The 21325-nt window shown below is 38.4% G+C and overlaps 1 protein-coding gene across 13 annotated transcripts in view; it reads left to right on the top strand.

The window, feature by feature from the left end:
* The window catches only part of LDB2 (LIM domain binding 2), a 378538-nt gene that overhangs the window by 325703 nt on the left and 31510 nt on the right, over window positions 1–21325 (top strand). For all 13 annotated transcript variants that reach the window (XM_048304188.1, XM_048304189.1, XM_048304187.1 and 10 more), the window contains 3 exons: window positions 181–353; window positions 5453–5575; window positions 7198–7281. In XM_048304188.1, coding sequence (XP_048160145.1) covers window positions 181–353; window positions 5453–5575; window positions 7198–7281 — 380 coding nt within the window. The remainder of the gene's footprint in view (window positions 1–180; window positions 354–5452; window positions 5576–7197; window positions 7282–21325) is intronic.

Raw genomic sequence — 21325 nt, 5'->3', positions numbered from 1 at the left:
TTGATTTCAGTGGGAGCTGGCACAACTTTGTCTCTACAAAAGGGAGAGAAAATGTATTATATTCGTTAAATGAAAGTTTGATTTCATTGCACTTAAAATTATTCATGTGCTGTTAGCAAATGGTTTGAAATTTTATAACCTAGAGCATTTGCTGAATTCTGCTTTGTATTTTCCTCACAGCAATTGGAAGGACCCTCATCCCTCGTTATTTTAGCACTGTCTTTGAAGGAGGTGTAACAGACCTGTATTACATTCTCAAGCACTCAAAAGAGTCATACCACAACTCATCTATCACAGTGGACTGTGATCAATGCACCATGGTCACTCAGCATGGAAAACCCATGTTTACCAAGGTAACAGGGAAGACTCAATAAAACATATTGTTGGTTTTTGGTTTTCTTTTTCTTTTTTAGTGTGTATAAGGGTGAAAAATATTGGCTGTTGAATTTTTCTGGTAGACTGATTATTTCTAATTCTGAAAACCCTTGGAGCCATTTAATTACTGTTTTCTATATTCATTATGTGACTGGAAAATTCTGTGGGTATCTCCTACAATTCTTCCAGAAAGTTTGCAAGAGAAGCACGTAATGCCAGGTTGCCAGAATTATCAGTTTTATGTGAATTAAATTCAGCCTGCCCATCTCCTTTACTCTGGGTTTGATTTTAAGGCAACTATGAGATTTCACATTGCTGGTACCTACCATTTGGTACATTTGATACTTAGCTAGTACAAGAACTATAAATCTTGAGGAAAATACTGATTTAATACAGTAGGATGCCAGTCCAAAGGATAACGAACTTAATGGAAGGAGTCAATTGATTGAAACACTCTGGATCAAACAGTTAGTGAATATTCAATATTTGTAATTGATAGTGAATAATCTTCATGCATAGGGCACATGTAGTCCTGTAATTAAAACTGGTGCCACATATGTATATAAAACAGCAGTACCAAAAGGGTGAAAAATAAAAATTAAAACAAAAATTTTCTTATAGCAAAAAAAAAAAAATCAGTAAACTGTTTTCAATATGGAAGTGAATACATTTTAATATATTAACAGGAAATAATGATCTTCCATCTTGTACCTGTTCATCTGTAACTTTTTCATGAAGCAAAGAACAAAAGGAGAAGGGGCAGCAGGAGAAGGTAGCTAATCCATGGTAGCTAGTCCTGGCCTGCATGACTGTGGAGGTTTTAAGTCATTGGCTATTGACAGCATCATGACTACAGTGTACATGGCTTGTGCCGTTCTAGCACGTATGTGAGTCCCATCCCTTTGCAGGGCCCTCTCTGCCACCTCCCATTGGGGTGGGGCTCAGAGGAGAGGAAGCTGCCAGTGTGTGGTGCCCTGGTGAGCCAGGAAGTGTGAGCCCACTCCAGCCCCTGTGGCTTACACACAGATAGACAGAGAAGAGACCAGATATTCCTATTAGCACCTCTTTTCCACCTGTCTGCTCATGAGAAGCTGTGAGTCCTGGCCGTGGGCAGGAGATGTGCCAAAGTTACACAGTAGCTGCTTCACTGCTGAGCTCCCTAAAGCGATTTCTGTGTCATTTCCCTTTGTGTTAGCTTTATTGCAATAGCAAATAAAAGAGGGTTGGTTTGGGTTTTTTTAACCAGTAAATACAGTACAGTTTTCTCAATGCAATTAGATTATTTTACTTATCATGGCAGCACATGACAGCATTGTTATTTTGGAAAGGAGGTTAGCATCCAGCAAGTCAAAGATGAACGGACAGTATGGACTGGGCTGGGTGCCCACCTCCTGTGAGGGGACCACAGTTGCCCCCCGCAGCACAGTCCTGTTGTGTGCAGTGGGTCTCTCTGTCTGCTGCAGCCCCAGCAGTGCACAGCTTGCCTCAGCCTTGACGTTTCTCTGGCAGATTCCGATATAAACCTCTGTGTCCTGGTGGAAAAGTTCAGGTGGAGATGTGATTTGGATTCTAGGAGAAAAATTAGGAGGGTTTAATGCACGTATGTTTAAAATATGGCTCGTTAGTAAGAGCAAATCTGAAATACAGTAATTGGTGGAATAGGGGAGAAGAGAATATATTACTCTCTCAGAAATAAGTTAGAGCTGAATGTTGTCTCAGCTGTGCTTGTTTAACTCCTAGCAGAGATACCAAAGGCACAGATCTTGTACTCAAAGGTAAACTCCTACTCTCACAGCATCGGTGATGGAACAAAGCAGACCTCCTATAATAAGCCCCACTGCAATGGGCTGTGTAGCTCCTTGGATCATAACTGAATTTGACCCAGTGAAACTACCATGAGGGGGGGGTTTAATGCAAAACTACAAACTGTTTCTGTTTCACCAGAAAATTCTAAGCTGAAAATTCACTAACTTCTGATATAACAGACTGTGACACTTTTCATTATGTATTGAATCAAGAATCCACAGAATCAAGAATCAAATGTATTTTATTCATTTCAACATTTTGCTAGTTAGAACAAATCACTGCATACAGCAGTATTGGATGAATACATAAAATGGCATTTCCAATTCTTTTCAAACAAGTATGGCCAGAAGATGCCTAGCAGTAAGAATATGAATAGTCCAGCTTGTCTTTAGAGGCTGAGAGGTCCTTGTAAAGTGTCACACACTTTCAATTTTTTTTATCAAGATATAAATAAGTAGTATAAAGAATTTATAACAGTTCAATGGCATACATAAAATGTTGTAGAAGACTGAAGGCAAGACCACTCTGTTTGTTTACTTGGGAGATGCTCCACTTTTTTCTTCAGGTAGATGAAAGTTTTAGGAGTCCTCCTAAGTCTGTTTTCACCATGTTTACTCCAACTCTGGCACTCCCACTTTATGTGTAGGCAAATTGTTTTTCTACACTTATCAATGTTTGTTTCCCAGTAGAATGGCAGAGGTGGGCATTGCCTTGACCACTAAAGCAGTGGGCACCCCATGTGCTCACTGCTCTCTTCCTGCTCCCAACAGTGCAGCCATCAGCTGGATTGTATTGGTGAAGCCCTTGAAACTCAGCGATTTTAATCCTTAGTAATAATACCAGACATTGCCCAGATTTGTATAAGCTTTAGATTTCTTTTCAAGCAACAACTCATGTTTGAGAAATGGTAGTTAATAAAGGGGGAGCACTTATAAAGATGCCCAGTGTTGGGAGAATGAGATTGTGAGCAATAAGGCACAGGACCAAAGTTGGTTTTCATAGGCATAAGCAGCTGAAATTCCTACAATTAATAAGTGCAGTGAAGGGGTTAAAAATCTATTGGTTAGTTTGAGAAATGTTCTTTTTTAGTTTTTTCCTGGCCTAGTCTAGAGCAACCACGTGATACACTGAATGCCTGCCAGCCTCTTTCTTGTTGATCCTCCGGAGACCATCTGTGCTGGGGGCATTGATTAGAGTGTGTCTGCTGGGATTACATCTTTTCTGTTGCCATGCCAACTAATCAGCTGATTTTGGTTACCACAGAAACAAAATGTCAGAGCTCACAGTACGGTAACATGAATTCAGCACAACAGAAAATGTTTTCTTAATTGGAGACCCTTTTGATTTTTTGGATTCTGTGTAAAAAGCAGCTTTCAGGAAAAAAAATAGCCCTTTTAAAATAAGAACTGTGCCAATTTTATTGATTAAAAGCAATTTGTAAAATTCTACTTTACATAAGGAAATTAAATTCCTTTATAAGATGTATAAATTTTTACCACTGTAATATGAGGAATGTGTTTAAGTTTTTCTATTAAAATTTGTTAATGCCAGTGCCTAAAATCTGCTAAGAGCTTTGGCGATGTGAGCTTAAGAGAAGAAACATTTGAGAAGCCACAGGTCTTATTATAAAAAATTATTTTAAACCTGAAATGTTTTCACATTAACTGGTCAGTAACCAGGATCTTCGGTCTCGACACAGTAACATTAATAGAAAATATTTTTCTTCTGTGAATCCTTATGTGTATGCATGTGCACCCTTGTGTAATTTCTCATCATAGTGCAGGTGATGTGAAAATCAAAATAAGGGTGAAACATAAGGCACATTAAACATCTGAAGGCATCACTAAGGTGTGTTGAAAAGGGCAGATGAGAACCTGTTGCAAGATTCTCCTTCACAGGTCTACAGGAAATTGTCTATATAGTATGCCTGTTAAAATTACCTATGTATTTTTGCAGAAACAATAAGGAAGAAAAACTGTAAGGGCATTAAAGTGAACTGTTAACCAGAAAAGCCACACATTGACCAAGTGAGAGCTTGCCAAGTCTGAGTTGGAGCTTGTAAAAAGGCTCAACAGACTCAGCTGAATCTGGGGTGGTTATTTTTCAATCAAATACTCGCTGTATTAAAATTAAAGTTGTAGAAACCCTTTGTTTTGAAAGCCATTACACCCTGTTTCCACAATATCTCTGTACCCTGCACTTGCAAGCTTACTGTGAACAGGGGTTGTAAGTCTAAATATCCAATTTTAAAAAAAAAATCAACAGTGATGGTCAGTTTTCAAATCAGACATCATTTTCAATACTCCACAGTGCCCCCAGTCAAGATATCATGCTGGGCTTGTATTTTTCACCTTAAAGAAGACCACAACCATGTACTTTTTCCACATAAAATTGTGAAGAGTTGTTTAGAAGTCCCCAGTAATTTATTTTATTTTTCATTTATAGCTAGTACCCACTTGCTGCATTTATTCCTCCCATGTCTTCTGTCCTTTCTTAGACAGAAGATTCCTCACAAAACTGTGTGAGCCACTTTTGGTGGAAGTAGCTTCATTGTCCTGGCTCTCCTCTGCTCCCCTCAATCTCAAACCTGTGAGGAAAATAGAGCTCCATGATGGGCACCAATCTGGCTTTCCTTGGAAGGGGGGATTAATAAAACTAGATAAGAAATGAAAAAAAAACCAACCAAAAAACAAAACCACAAAAAACAAACCAAACAGGACAAAGTGTTTGGAAAAGACAAGGACACTTGGAAAAGACAAGGAGAAAATTAGTGAAAAAACCCAGGTTTGGCCCCAGGCATTCAGGGCATTGCCTGTTCCAGCTGGACATGAAAGAAAGGTTTATATGCCAAGCTGTAGAAAGGAAAGGGCAGTCTAAAACAGGTTGGGAATGACTGGTTCAGCAACTTGCCATCGAGTGCACTCAGTTGCACCACAGCCACCACCACTGTGAGGTTCAGTCATTAATTAGCAGTAGCAAACTATGAGGCAAAGAGAATTGATGCAATAAACAAGATTAAGTGCACAATATTCTATGTTTGTAAAATGCTATAAAATCTATAGCATTATAAGTTACTGTCTCTGAGGTAAGGCCTATGAAGTAATTTTCCCACATTCATTCTTTCTCCCCAAGAGGACAAAAAACAATTAATCTAGCAGAGATGTACAACAGAATACTGCTCTGATATTTTTGAATGTTGTTTAATCGATGATACAATACCATTGAAAACAAAATTCCTGGGAATTTATTTCATGCATTTTATGTGTTCTAGGTATGCACAGAAGGACGTCTTATCTTGGAGTTTACTTTTGATGATCTTATGAGAATAAAAACATGGCACTTTACTATTAGACAATACAGAGAATTAGTCCCACGCAGCATTCTAGCCATGCATGTAAGTAATCCTTTATTCATTTGACCTAATGCAAAGAGATGAGATTAGGTTTATGAAGAGCTACAGCAAATTTCACACCCAAGGCAATTAACTATAAATATTTTGGTTTGCCTGCAATTACGTCTATTTACAAGTTCTTTCATCACTCCCTTGTTTCTCAGTGCTCTATTATTGCCACTGTTGCTATGTTTTCATTCTGTTTTAGCACGTAATTTTCTTTTTAATCCCACTTGGTGGTCTGTATGATTTGGGTCCAAAATCTCTTCTTATTGATATGAACTACACCTAAGTCTGTGAATTTTCATCGTTGTAGGTACGAATGATATTTAAGCTTTAAATGAAGAAACTGATGTTACCCTTGCATAGACGTAAGATAAGAAATTGCCATATATTTACTTAGAAACCATTAGAATTTTAATCCAGACCTTCTTTTTGTTCCACATTTCATGACTTTCTTTTGTTATTGGATGAAAACACACTCAATGAAACATTAAAATATTAAATATTCTACAAGTTAAAGTCAAAATATGAGAAGGTAAATTGTGGAGAAACAAAGAACATGCTTTTATTAACACTTTCATTTCTTCACCATAGAACCATTCCTACTAGTAATGCGCCAATATACAAAATCAGGTGCAGGACTATGGTTTTATAAAGGGTAAGAACACAGACCCAAAGATATTCCTATATTTTAACATCAAGTTACTTAGATATCTATAGATAAAGATATATTCATAGTGAGGAATTTTAAATCGCCTAAGCAACCTGGACCTTTTTTCAAAGTGCTATTACAAGCCTGAAGAAAACACCTGTGAAAACCTGCCCCACCATTTCTGTCCCAGCATTATCTGCTGTTTTAGGGGACTAATCAACTGGACTCTTCAACAGTATCCCATTAAGGGACAATGAGGATGGCCATGATCAACATTATGTATTTAGGGGACTTCTACAATTCAGAGTCGAAGCAGGTTAGACAGCAACCAGCAGGTATTAATTTTGTAACGAGATTAATCTCATTTTAAAGAGGAGGCTGGTCTCACAGGTAAAGATCCTGGCTAGGGTCAGGGAAGCACTATACTTGCATTTTTCACTGTTTAATTCTGGAAAAATAACTTAGATTAGAAGAGTTCTCCAGACTGTGCTTAATGTCATATACTTGATGAGGTCTTTCTGCTGCAGTCTCTTTCCACAAAAAGAAAATGATAAGTTTCTTATTCCTGCCTTTTTCTGTCTAATGTCCTGGGACTCCAGCCAACAAATAGAAGGCTCAAAGTGTGCTGCAATCCCTCAGGAAGCTCTTTGCTTCCTGAGCAAGTGAGCATGGTGGGGCCATGCTCACTTTTATGACCAGACCTCTTAGGTCTATCTTTTGAATGGATGGGCAGGGATCAAAGGAACATACTAGAGAACAGTCTTTAGTCTGCTCCAATACTGCTTTACATTTTCCTATGCATATGGAACTCCAGCTTATTACATAAATTTAGCATCAATGTGTAATTTTTCCATAGCAGTGGCACTGCTTTTCAGGGAACCCTTCCTACACTCCACTAAAAACACAGAAAAAAACCAAAAACAAACCAATGAAAAGCAAAGCGAAAATTCTTTTTTCCTTTGTTGTTTAGGCACAAGACCCTCAGGTGCTGGAGCAGCTGTCCAAAAACATCACTCGAATGGGTCTGACAAACTTCACCCTCAACTACCTCAGGGTAAGCATTCCATAGCTGATGATTATTGTGAGCATTTTTTAAAAGGTACTGTTGGCTTTGAGTCAAGGTAATGAGAGCAGAGCCTGTGTCACTCAGGTAAGAAATTGACCTAACCCTTAATGAGGGTGAAGGAAAAACAAAGACACCGTAGTAGGGATGTAGCTGATAACAATAGGCTATTAAAAAAGCTAAGAATTTTATCATTCACTCCAAGCCTTGTGTGAGTAGCCCCTCTTTTTAACAGTCTTTCTTCTCAGTTTTGAGTAATGCCTTTATTTTATTGTAAGCAAGAAGTTCCCAATATTTTTCTTCCCTGTTTCACTGTGCCTGAGAAAATGGCAGCTAATTCTTATTAAAAGCTGCCTGTCTTCTCCAGCCTTTCAACCTTGCCACCTCTTCCAGGCAGAGGCAGAGCTGAGGGAAAGCTCAGCTCCAACCCTGTTTGCAGCAGTCCCTCAAAGCAGACCTCACTTCACATGCCTCTGGGAGCCTGAGCTTCCTCCTTAGCCTTGCACTGAATTGAGTGCGGTTTTTACGATTAAATAATGCATTTGTTTCCATTGCTTTTTGACCCCTAAAGTGCATTCAAAGTTTAGATGTTTATTTTTATTTTTGAAAGTATTCCCTGGTGTGGGCTTACAATACATACACAGAAATACAGATTTGTAGAGTTCATATTTCAAGCTTCAAATTCAGATTTTTCCTGTTTCTAGGAAATTGCTCAATGATACACCAAGCCAACTTGGGCAAGAGTATCTGGTTTTATTCCTTTTAATTGTGTGAGTAATTATTCAAGGCACTTTTAAAAGATAAAATGAACACTATAAAATGTAGTTATTTTCAGCCTAATGAAGAGCTATACCTAAGTCTGTAATTTAGCTGTACTTCATTCAGTTCTATGAGCCTTGTAATACCTTCCCTATGGATGGATGGAGTCCTGTCCCCAGAATGTTTTGAACTCCAGGGGAGACAGGGTGCAGAACCGAGACAAGTGATGAGATCTCTCTCACTATATCCCTACAGTTTATAGATAGCTTGTAGTTGTATTTACTCTCCCAATAGCATAAACCATTGCTGATTGTTGCTTATGTGGTGTTAATGTAAAAATTACTGTTCAAATTATAGCCTGAGTTGTGCAGGGCAGGTCTGGTCTATTGTAACTGAAAGAAGAATATGGCATAAAACCTCAGAGGAATAATACATTTCATTAGGATTTTTCCATGTGTAAATGTAAGGTTAACATGTCTGTGTAATGCACATTGTATTCTCGTGGTTAGTTTAGTCCGTGATTTGGTACAGAGAGCAGCTCTTGTGCTTTGGCAACCCTACAGCCACACTGTCATTGTTTTGTGGCAGGGCATCCTAGAGCATGTCCTAGCGAAATTCCTTGTGGCAAACTGGGCAGAAAGTGTCTGACTTAGGTAGGCTGTTTCCGTGGTTTCTTTGCAAACTGTGCAGTGGCACCAGACACTGACCCCCTTGTGGGGTGTTTGATCCCCTGAGCGTGATGGGACGCAGCGTCGTGCGCTCGGGCTGCCCCTCAGCAGCCGCGGGACTCTGCAGCCTCCACGGGGCCCCAAGGGTCAGGTGGAATTCCCAGCACTACCTCTGTCACTGACCCCTTCTGGGTCCTCTCTGGAATAGTCTGTGATTGCTCAATGTGACATTGGAAATGACAAAGGCAGGGTTCCAGTTAGGAGGCAGCTGGCATCAGGCACCCATGCTGCTCCCTCTGTCAGCATCAAAAAAAAAAAAAGCAAGAAAGGAAGAGGGAGAGGGAGAGGGAGGAAAAAAACCCCAGAAAAAGAAAACTGGGATCAAGATAAGCACTAGGGAGATGAGCAGTGAAGTGGAAGGGGATGAAAAGATGAAGTCTTAATTCTTTTCTTCTTCCAAACTAGTTTTGTTAGCTTAACAGATGACATTAGGTCTCTGGGTGCAAAGCTTCCTCTGGCTCCTGCTGTGGTGATTCCAAGAGGAAATCTTTTTTTTCTCAAGCCAATCTTTACATGTCTCTTTTTCTTGTGGTGAGGGATTGATCATTCTGCTCTTTTTTTCAGATGCTCGGTTCATCATGGCAGCTTGTATTACATGGTGTATTTCCATTTTGATTTGTTTCTTTTCCAGTTACTTTCCTCTGTTTATTTTAACATGAAAATCTTTTCTGAGCTCATCCACTAAAAATCATGCACTAAAATAATGTAAATGTACTTAGGTTTAAGGTGTTCTGTTTTGTTGGTTTTTAAGTCAGCATTTTATAATATTTTATTCAGTCTTCCCAGTGTTTAGTAATTAGCACTGTTGCATGGTTTTGAATAAGGATCAGAAACTAAGCATAAAAATTATTTCTTTTTTTTCTGCTGCACACAGCAAAGGCTTGTGATACTCATGAGCAAAAACTTCACTGATGGGCGGAATTAATCATTTTTTTTCTCCAAAGTGCACACAGCAGCAAGCTGTGCTGCAGTTTCTTTAAAGGAAGAATTTAAACCTGGATTTCAGATAGTTGTGATATAAAAGCATAGCCTGTGTTTTTTGGGCTCTAGACATCACAGAATGCTAAATCATTGCTAGCTGGGATAATTGCAGTTGCTGGCATGTAAACCTCCATTCCTGAGTGCCACATGCTTGTAAAGCCACAGCTTTGGATGTGTGCCCTGATTTGTCTTCATTCACTACAAGTAAAGCTGTCCAGCATAGAAGAACATTGATTTTGTAAATCATATTTAATATAAATTTAAAATATATCTTCTTGGAACCTGGAAATGAAATGTTTTGTCCTATGTCAATTGCCAAATGGTCTTTCTCTCTGTTTTCTCTGGCTCTGTGTAAGATCATAGGCTTCCTTTCTTGCTAGTTATGAGTTTGTTTTGTTCCAGCATAATTGATTACCTCATCAATGGGGTCAGCATACTTTGCTGTAGCTGCTGACTAGGAGTTGAATAGGCTGTCTCAGAAATAATGAGCAAAATCTTGTAGGTTTTAAATTAATATCAAGCTTTTTAAAATGTAATTTCTTATCAAGTCATCAAGTAGTAGATATTATGAACTACCAGATAATAAGGCCAAGACCTAGTCTCAGTCAGTATGAGTCCAGGAACAAACAGGAATCCTGTATAGAGTTTGAAGGCGAAGATAACATTGAGAAGAACAGTTTCCACCAAGCTACAATAATTTACTCCCCACATTACCTTCTTTTTTTTCTACACAATTTTTTAATTGCTGAGCTATTTTATTTATAGCTTCAATGCATAATGGATTTGAATGTACTCTAAAAACAATACCTCTATACTAGCTGCACTCTTCAAAATTTGGAGCTCAGATATTTCTTGCTGCCATCTATAAAATGATTCATTCTCTTAAAATTTCTGACACTATTAAAAGGTCAGCCCCTACTGTCAGTTAGACAGAATTACCTGGCCTGAGCCTTGAAATATGGTAGCATCTTGCCCAGCTGGTTTTCAAAATTTTTCTCTGCTTTCTTTCACAGGCTGGGCTGGAGTGATTTCTTAGAGCTCTTCCCCACATGTATCTGTTGCATCTTCCCCACACTGGCTCTGGTAGCCAGTTTATTGATGTTAGTGGAGCTAAATCTGCATCTGCCCCTTGCAAAGTTAGAGTTAGCATGGCAGAGCGCGTCAGGAGAGGTATCTAGGCAGGGGAATGCGCACTCCCATTTCCCCTTACATCCTGTATGACTCTATTAACCAGGGCTGGCTTATCTGAGCTACAAATTATCCAATTTGTTTGTTTTCTATATAAGACAATAACGAGGTGTCACTATTGCTACACAGAGGACAATGTTTTCTGACTCCTCACTTTCACTAATTTAGTTCCTCGCTAGACACTTTTGGATTTCTTCTGCTAGGAGGATAATGAGAATTATTTAATTGGACACAATTTTCTAAAGGCACTACTTACATTGTAATCAAAAGCTATTTGTATGTATACCCACTGTGTACACAAAATTTTCTTTTGCACATGCAAAATAGACACACATGCAACAGCTTCCTTTAATGTGCAGGGAAATTTTATTTTCTAAATATGGTTTCAAGCATGGGAAAGATATGAGCTCAAATAATTTTGGAGCTATTTTGCTCCTAATCCATAACAGTACGTGGCATCTATCTAGTCATTATTTTACAGCTGTTGGTGTATCTTCAGTGAAGAAGGAGAAAGTTTACATGCATACATGTTAAGGACGCAACGTCAGGTGCTTGGGGGAAAATAAATGCTATATTTAGAGTCATGCATGCAATATGAACTCATTTCCCTTTATGAGTTACATTGTGTCATCATCATTGAACTACATCATCAGGCAGTGTGTTTCCCACAGACTCCCCACTGCATGCAGTGCATGGGATGACTAGCCCTCACTCTGTAGCAAGTGCTTCAGTGCTACTCATTTTCTTGTCAGTTCTTCCCCAGCATCATTCTGCTACCTAGGGAAGTGGTGGATTCACAATTCCTGGAGGTATTTAAAAGACCTGTGGAGGCGGCACTATGGGACATGGTTTAGTGACAGCCTTGCAGTGCTGGGTTGGTGGTTGAACTCGATGATGTTAGAGGTGTTTCCCAACCTAAATGACTCTCTGATTTCATCTCAGCTGCAAACCTTAATGGCTGCATGGCTCCTACCAGCTAAGGAGGCATTGTTATTCCAATGCACACGTGTGGGGCTAAGGCACATGGATGGGCACTGGGGCAGTCTGAGGGGACAGCTAGTGGGAGGTGGCCATTCTGAGAAAGCAAGGGCCTCATTTTGCAGAGCACTTGGGATTTTATCTTGCCCCATGTACTAACAACAAAACTATTGCTGTTGGATGCAGTCTGTTGTCTAAGGCTGGCTATGTATTTGAAAAAGTAGATGGTGTTTCTGGAAACACACTAGTGAAAATTCTTTTTCCATGACTGAGTACAGCTTGGGAACAAGGGCAGTTTGTTACAGCAGCACTGGGCTACTCCAAAGCCTATCCTTTCTTGTTCTGCAGCCCCCTGCTTCTGCTATGTTTCCATGTCTTCAGTAACTACGAGTGAAGCCCTGCACAGAGGAACTTCATTAGCTTTGTGCTGTGCACTGAATGGGGGGTGCTAGGGAGACAGATGCGTTCAGATGCTGTGTCCTACTGGATGTGAACGAGAAGTTCTATTAAGGGTTCTCAAGCACTCAAAGGAGGCGGTTTGGGTCATTTAATCATTTTGGTGACTTTCATAAGAAAGCTGCCAAAATTTTAAAGAATCTTCTGTACCATAGATGTTGAAAGCAGACACAATATTTTGTAGTCTTAGTTCCTATAAATAATGGAATTTTTCAATCTAAACAAATCCAGCTTGGGGTAGCTCTTCACAGGAAAATACAGTCAAAACCAGAGGGTTCTCACAGAAGGATTCAGATTACTGTAGCTGGCTATCCATAATCTATCTGTGCCAACTATAATTAGCTGATTCTGCCAAGGTTTTCTGGTAATGTAATTTCTTAGCATTTATTTTAGTAATGATCACAGTGGTTTCTGTTCCTCTCTTTTATGTATCTAATGCTTTAGGGATAGTTATATGTTACTTTCAGAATAATAAATGAGAAGAAATGTGTTCTTTGCAAAAGCTCATACAGTCAAATGTTAGCTTTTCACTTTTTTAATAAAGACAGAACATCACAGAATCCTTATATCAGGAGTTAATTCATCATAAGCATGAAATATCAGAGAGAACAGGGATGGGAGAGTTGCAGAAGATGGGACAGGTAGAGAATTAAGCACCAACTTAGAAATTTTCTAAAGCAAAGATGGAATCTGAAGCAACCCCTGGCTAGGACATGGATTGGAAAGATAATATTCATAGTGTTAGAAATAATACTGGTGTGCTTTTCATCCCTTGATTTCTAAGTATTTTGCTAAAACAAATGGGAAAATTGCAGCACATGAGGAACAAAAAAGGATGAAGCAAACCCAAAAGCATTTAAAAAAAATCAGATGGCAATTTTAAACCAGACTGGAGAGTACAGTAAGCTGGTGCATTAGTGTCCTCTTCTGCTCCTAATGACTCAGAAACAGATTTTAGTGTTTGTGAGTATCAGAAATTTCAGAAGTCAGTGAGAAGTGGGGAATGGGAATAGAGAACAAGAGACTACAGAGATCAGAGTACAAATTGGGATTTTATCAGAAATGGCAGCTTTTGCCAGTATTCTGGAGATGGTAATGGCCAGTTTTCACATAAAGTGTACTACCAGGCTCATGAGTATCAGTTAAGGAGAATGATGTGTGTGTATGAAGACAAGCAGTTGCTGTGCTCACTGGACATACAGACCATATGACCTTTGAAATAAAATTAAGGTCTGGACTAATGAGAATGGAAGGATGATAATCAGTAATATGAGTCCTTGAAGCATCTATGAGTAAGAAATCAGAATGAAGTTAGGTTGGAGCAGTTTAAAATTAAAAATGTCAGAAGGGTAAAAGGGAGAAAAAGAAAGACAAAGACAAAGCACTAGTCATATAAAAACAAGCTACAAGATTTGAACTAATAATGTTATTTCAGAAAAGAAAAAAGATGAAGAAAAAAAAGTCCAAGAACACAGCCACAGGCTCTCTTTTTAGAAGACCAATTTAAAGCTTGGACTAGTATGCAGTACAGTCATAAATAATAATAACTGTTAATTAAGTTTAGGAATGAGACCTGCAGAGGTACAATTTGTATGAAGACCTGAAAATGCCCAAACCAGCTTCTTGTTCAAAGCAATGAAAACAGCAAAAATTTTAATTAGTTGTTTAATATTGAATATCCATCAGTATTTGGCATGAATTTTTATGCAGGGAGGAGTGAGTGCTCCAAAGAGGTCAAGAAATAGGCTTTAATGCAAAGCTGGTGGTTCAAATCTTTGTTCTTGGAAGGAGTTGGTTTAGAACCTAAACTATTTATTGTGGAAAGCTTATGCAACTCTAAGATTTGCTTTTCATTTAGAAAGGGAATCCTGTAGCCTACCCACTCATGTTTTTAACCTTCATAAAGATAATTTCATATCAATTGGGATATCACAAGCAACTAGCTCGTATAACCTTGTAAAATAATTTTCTATACATAGTTAACTTTACTTGTTAGCCTGCTTATCCCCTTTCTTTCCCTTCCCCTGCCGCTCTTTCTATACGTAAAACAGCATTACTGTTTGCCCATCACTGCTGGAGAGATCTTCTTTGATGCATCTCAAGCTGAAATTTGACTTTTTAATAGAAAGTTTTCTCTGGGCTATTGAGTTTGATCCTACTTCTAGGATGTTTCTTAAAAGCCTTTATCTTTCTGGTTGATGCCCTGATTGTTGTGTTTATGGAGGATACCCACCCACTTTGTCACTTTTAGTCCATATACTTCCATTTTTTAATCTGTAACCTCTCCATTTTATATTCATGACAGAACCCCTAAATACCAAAATCTGACTCTAAGCAGTAAAATAGTTTAGAGACTATTAGTCTGGGTTAGAGACTGGCACAGAGAAAGCTAAATTTGTCTTGTGGTCACCTCCCTTGTACTGGTGCAAGCACTGTTGGAGCCAGGTCAGGCAACTGATCTTATGAAAGAACTAATCTAATCCTTTTCACCTAAATTATGACCATCCTTAATAGCTCCCCAAGTGATACTTGTGCTGGGCAGAGAACAGAGCAGCAGTATGGATTTTTATAAGCTGGCATCTGTCAAAGCTGGACCTCGTCTCCAAATTTGGCAACACTGATAGAAGAAGACAAGAAAGAGCTGGGGAATCCTACAGACTAAGTAGGATTCCATGAAGCTGTAAATTTCTGTTTCATTCTTCTGGATCTGGAACATTATATTGATTGTATCTGACCTATTATTGTTTCACACCGCTCTAAATGTGTTCATTTCACTAGAGTGACTACTGATTTTCAGCAGTAGAATTTAGAGTAGGTAGTTGCTCAGAACAGATTATCATAATTTACAAAACTTGAATTGAAAACAAAATAAGCATAAAGAGACAAGGTTGATTTTTTGCACTACTTCTGAGTGAAAAAGAAAATTCTATCTGTATACACTTACATATCAATCTAAACAGAACACCCGTTTCTGTAGGTGTCCTTTGAACCATACTGTTCACTACCTTTGCAATTATTTGTCATTATTCTCCTACTGGAAAACTTCAGTAAACGTTTTCCTTGCTGTATGCACACATTTATGAATATTGGTGTCCTACATTAATGTGTAGATCAGTGCATTCCTTTTGATTTCTAAGCATACCTTCTGTTGATATTAAAGGGAATATGAACAGATGTATCAATTTCATAAATGGAAACCCATGATTTTATGTTTCATAAATGGAAGCCCATGATTTTGTGGTTTTGTGTCTTCAGGTAGACCCATGGGATGTAATGTGGAGAATTCATAGGCAGCACCAATCCGCAAAGGTGCTGAACCAGACCTGTACTGATGTCCACATAAGGCTTGTGAGCAGAGTGGAGGCAGAAGACATTGAGAATTGACACAAATATTGTGTAATTTCTAGTGTTGTGTTCTGCACAGCTAAAAAATTCTGCTGTGTTAAATATTCCTCCCTACTCTGAATTGCTTCCTTAATCCTGTGCTTTGTTACCTTTTCTACTTGGTGTTGCTGCCTCACGATTACTCATAATAAGGCAGTTTGTTAATCGAAGATCCAGTTCAACATCCATTAGAGTCAATGGGTATATCTCCTTTGATCCAAATGTCATCTCGTCATTTTCATTTGTTCAGAGGTATTTTATACACATAAAATCCAATTTATTGAAATTAATTTCTCTATTCCTTTAGGCAGTTTTAGCCATGAAAATGTCATGCTTCATGAACAGCAACAACAAATGGTTATTTTTATTGCTTTTTTGGTTTTCTTTTCTTTTTGAGTTTTGTGACAAAAGAAAATTAGCTTGATTAACCACAGATTATAGTTTTTAGGTGAGCCCAAAGGAATAAATATCAACTTGGGGATCTGATTTGAAGAAATTTAAGCAAAGAAAAGAATGAAGGAATACAAAAAAAATAGCGCTTTCATAGCAAGACAGAGAATTTTCTCATTTTATTAATCATTCAGGCAAAACTTAGAGCTGATTTAATTAAAGGACTGTGCACCATTTCTATCCAAGATAAGATGGTTTTACATAAAGTAAGTATGAGTCACATGAAAAAAACTCCACAGCTGTATTCCCTAGCTATGATTTCATAGCATTTCTTTTATAAAGCAGGATTGGACTTGGTCATGCTGGACCAAAGCCTTCAAATTAAACACAATCACTGTCTAACAAAATGTTATTGGTGATTAGGCAGGGATCACAGTACTCTGGAGCAGACCTTGTCTCATTCTAGTACTTTGCTAGTCCAGCCTTTCAGTATTACTGCTGCATACCACAATGGAATGTAGGTCCCATGTCTACAAGAAGGCAGAGGTTTCTTTCTAGAGACTTTCCAATCCAAGTAATGAAATATAAAATGGAATAATCTTTTAATAGTGATACGCAAAGGAAGGAAGTAAATTTCCATCTTCTAAACACCACACCAGACCTTTTCAGTGATTAGCTTTTGACAAGGTATATTAGAGCTATGGTATCATTTGAAATATTATAGTCTATTTAATAGCAAGTCTGTATTTTATTACTATCCCAACATCATGGTGGTATTCTAGCGTATCCTTGGATGCCTTACTGATTTTCTTCAGCAGTGTGTGAGATGAGATGTTCAGCCATACAAAGGAGAGTATATCATATATTCTATTGCTAAGTGCCCTTGAACAATCTAATTTTAAAAATGAATTAATTTTACTAAAATAATTGTGGTAAGAAACAGAACATGAAATACAGCTTGGCCATTATGATAGTTAACAGTGTAAGGAGAATGATAAATGATTCAGAACAAAACATATGTTCTTGAAGTCTTTCAATGTTATCACCAAATATAATATTCATGATACTTTTTGTTTCTTTTGGGCACCTTCTTGGTGTCTAATTGTATTATGAAGACCATCTGGTCTCTTTATTTCTCAGTTTCTTTGAATTCTTTCTAGTTTACTATAAGGATATGTTGATTCCTGTAGTCTTATTTTAATATTTAGATTCCTACTGTGGGCCACTTTACTACATAAGTTAGCTTTCTGTTGCTATAATAAATGATAGGGAAAACTTCTGCTTTCCATCACACACTTATGCAAACTAGAATAACATCTTGGAAAGCAGCGACCTTTCTCCAGAGTGACATAAGTGGGTGCGAAGCTTCTCCTGTGGCAGTTACATACTTCATTACCTGTAGAAATACAAGGTGTGAACACCATCAGATTAATCACAGCAGCAAAGGACATGTGGACACTGTCATGGTCTGACCTCCAAGGTTTGCTCCAAAAGCCTCTGGTCTCTCACTTGTGCTGAGAACACAAGGAAATAGCCAAGCAGTTCTCAAGGCTCTTCTGAGTACAAACCCTGTTTAAAGGGAAAAGGCTGCCTCCCTTATAGACCAAAAAACCCACCACAGAGGCTTCAAGAACTGTCTTTTTCACTGACTACTAGAGCAGGGATTAGAAATACACGAAGCAAGGGGAAAAGCAGCAGAAGCAAAATCTACCCACATAAACCAAAGCACTGCAGCCCTCCAGGGGACTTGAGAAGGATGCTGTCTATGAGGTGCTCTCACTTTTCTGCTTACACTGTCCTTCCACATTTCTTGCACCAAATTCTGCTAAAGACCACTTCCTTAAAGAGCAAAGAAAACCAGAGAAATCATTGAAAGGGTCAAAATATAAAACATACTTTTTAAATGCTGATTGGTTTGGAATGATATTTTAGGCTTTTTTCTCGCCTTTTCCTTTAAATGAAATTAAAGAGGAAAGCAGCTTTTTTTGATACCTGCTATGAAAGCTGTTACTGGTCCTTGATAATGCCTTTGTGTAAGTAGAAGTTGTGGCTGCTTAGTACTTCTCAAGATGGATGTATCATGCCAGCTTTTGCCCCTAATTTATATTCTCAAGCAAACCTAAAGGGAGCTTACATTTTTAACTTCCAGTGTTTGATTTCATTGTTCAAAGTTTTGTTCTTTTTCTTTCTTAGTTTCTTTCTGAACAAAAATTAGATTAGAAAGAACTTCAAAGGATATCGGCTACAAGAGGGTTGTTGATTTCAGTGGAATTATACCAAGTTATAAAAAAAATCAGGTCAAAATGAGAAAAACTTAAAGAAGTATATGCATTTAATATTCTTCAAGCTTGCTTCGACAAATCTTTTAAAAGGTGATCTGCTTACATTTTGCTCACGCTCATTTCTTTTAGGTACATAAACATATGCCTTTCCAAACAATTAATACAGTTCATCTTTGCTCAGCTTCCTACTAGTAAAGCCAGAATTAAATTCTTGAAATAGTGTCTGAGGACAGTTAGAGATGCAGTCCAAAAAGCTATTCATCTATATGTGTAATCATGGAAGGTGATGTATACAAAGATGGAAACAACCCTTTGTCATTGCAGTCTAGCTTAAAGGTGGTCTGTGCCTTAGGAATAAGGCCATATGGGCAGATCTCATTAGCTACTTTATTCCTATCTGCAAGGGCTGTTAGAATCATTCATTTAATGACACTCAGCTTTCTGTGTTTTAATTAATAAGGCTGTGTGAATCTGGTATATCATAGGAATTGTGACTGTACAGAAAACGCTTTTGGTGATGAACAATTCAACTTTCTACTTGGAAGCACTCAAAAAACTTAAACAAAACCCCAAAGGGGTTAATTTGTGATGACTTTTTTTGTTTTTTGCTTATCATATAGATATTTTTATATTAATATAAAATTTTGTGGTTTTGTCAATTCAGCTGAAGAAAAACACCCGTATATTTGTTGGCCATTTTAGGCAGCATGTTACTGCAGCAATGGGAAAGTCTAGGGAGTGCATCTATGGTTGGTTATCAGTCTTAAACACCTTGAATAAATTGCATAGCATCAGGAAAACCAGATGACTTCAGCCATCCAAAAAATACAAGAAAATGCATTGCCTGCAGCCTCTTGCCACTATTATAAAATAGAAATAATTATGGAGAGGGGAAAAAAGTATGTCTGTGTACATTTACTAAAGTATATGCCCATGTCATCATTGAAAATGTGCCTGAAAGTTCTAGCATAGTAAAGCCATTTCATATAATGAATTTTGTTATGCCTTCTCATTTTCTGTGGACTCTGAAAATCTAGATCTACCTGCACTGCCATCATCGTAATATCTAATGTTTTTGCATTTTATTTTTTTCATTCTAGCAATATTGTTATAAAAGCCATTATGTCCATTGCACAGCTGAGGAGCTAAGGATACTTACAAGGACATAAAGCCACAGTCGGACACAGTGGCTTCACTGCAGCCTTCATCTAGAGGCTTATCTTTTTGGATTTCGGTGCTTGGGACACCACAGGCATCTGTGCCATCCTGGTTTCAGCTGGCCACTATGTTGTTTATTCGTACAGCAAAGCACGAGAGATGAGAGGCGATGCCTGGCTTTATCTGGTATTCTAGAACCCTTGCCCTAAATTCTTGACATATGGGCCAACATGCTACTTAACCTGAGGGAGTTGAAAGCCTCATGTGTACATACACCACGAACAGGCTAAAAAAAAATAGTGGGTGCTGTGAGCAACCTATTGAGGCTGGGCCATGATGCAACCAGGAAGGCATGGCTCCCTGGGTCAAAAAAGGAGTCAGATTGTTCTGGCTGCTGGAGAGCATGGCTGAATAAAAACAAGGACTTATCTTCTTCAGTCTGCCCTCAGGATTCATCTTTTTAATTGAACAGTGAACGGCAGGTTGGAGTGAAGATGCTAGTGGTTTCTCTTCTGTATACACAACTTGTACTTTCGTGTGCTTAAGCCATGTCAGACTTAGAGTTCATTTGCCTTTTCAAGACCCTCAGGTTGTGTTCATCTTTGTATATTAAACAGCGTCTAGTGGTGTTCTTGGGTATCTGAATGAACTGTCTATACTCTTTTAGAGCTGTTCCTGCCTAATTTGCTGACTTTTAGAGAATTCCTCAATTCAAGAGTTGGCATGATAGTCCACCGTTGGAAGGGAATTTGTATGTAGTCTCCTGTCTTGGTGCATAAGAAGGCTTAACTTTATGAAGGCAGGACATTCTCTGCCAGTTGGCCTCACTGCCAGAGAACTGTGCTGGCACATTTCATTTACTAGAGTTGCTATGTCTTAACAGTCTTAAACACAATGTTTTGTGAATTCTGAATTGTTTGAGTATGTACGACGCACACCTCAACCTAGGTTGGTGAAACACAGCACTTCTGTGGCTTATACTCTTGGAGTTGACTGCTTAAATGTAGGTACTTTGGGATGCCTTTTTTTCTGGTGTTTGATTTAGTGCTACAGCTGAGGTCACTGATCAAAAATGAGCTTTAAGACCAGCTCTCCTAATTTTTTTCCTGATATCATTATCACAATTTCATTCAGCTATTTTTTCTGTGTTAACAGAAACACACGCTTGTGTGCATCTTTTATTTCTGTCACAGGAAAATGCTGCTGTTGTTCTCCTGTGTACTGGGATCACAGTAGGTAATAACAATTTTCCCTGTCAGCTAACAGGAGAAATGGCAGTCTCTTTTTACTCCACTCCCATATACACTTCTATTAGTGAAAGAAACTTGTCTCTCTGGAAGAGGCCTGCTGCTTGGACTGAAGGCAGGCATGTGGCAGCCAAGCAGCAAAGTGACCAACTGGTACATAGCAGAACACATTCCAGGATGTGAGGACAACTCCTGAATGCCATGGAGAACCTATAACACTTGGAAATGTGTATCTAGGTGCACAAAATGGGGCTAAAAACAGAAAAAAAACCCAAAACAAAACAAACAAAAACCCCAACCAAAACCAGCTCCTTCCTGAATACCTCTGGTCTTTGCGTGTCTGTCTGAGTAAAGAATTTACCTTTTGATATCTTCTGTTTGTGCTGCAAAGCCAGGCAGCTTGCACAGATTAGAGGTGTTCTTCCCTTCTGAGTCACATTTCACAACAGCATTGTCAAGGGCCGAGTGCAGTGTTGATACATGA

This window comes from Corvus hawaiiensis, chromosome 5, assembly GCF_020740725.1.
Source record: "Corvus hawaiiensis isolate bCorHaw1 chromosome 5, bCorHaw1.pri.cur, whole genome shotgun sequence".
Taxonomy (NCBI): domain Eukaryota; kingdom Metazoa; phylum Chordata; class Aves; order Passeriformes; family Corvidae; genus Corvus; species Corvus hawaiiensis.
The sequence above is the reverse complement of the archived record's forward strand: the minus strand, read 5'-3'. Positions and strand labels throughout refer to the sequence as shown.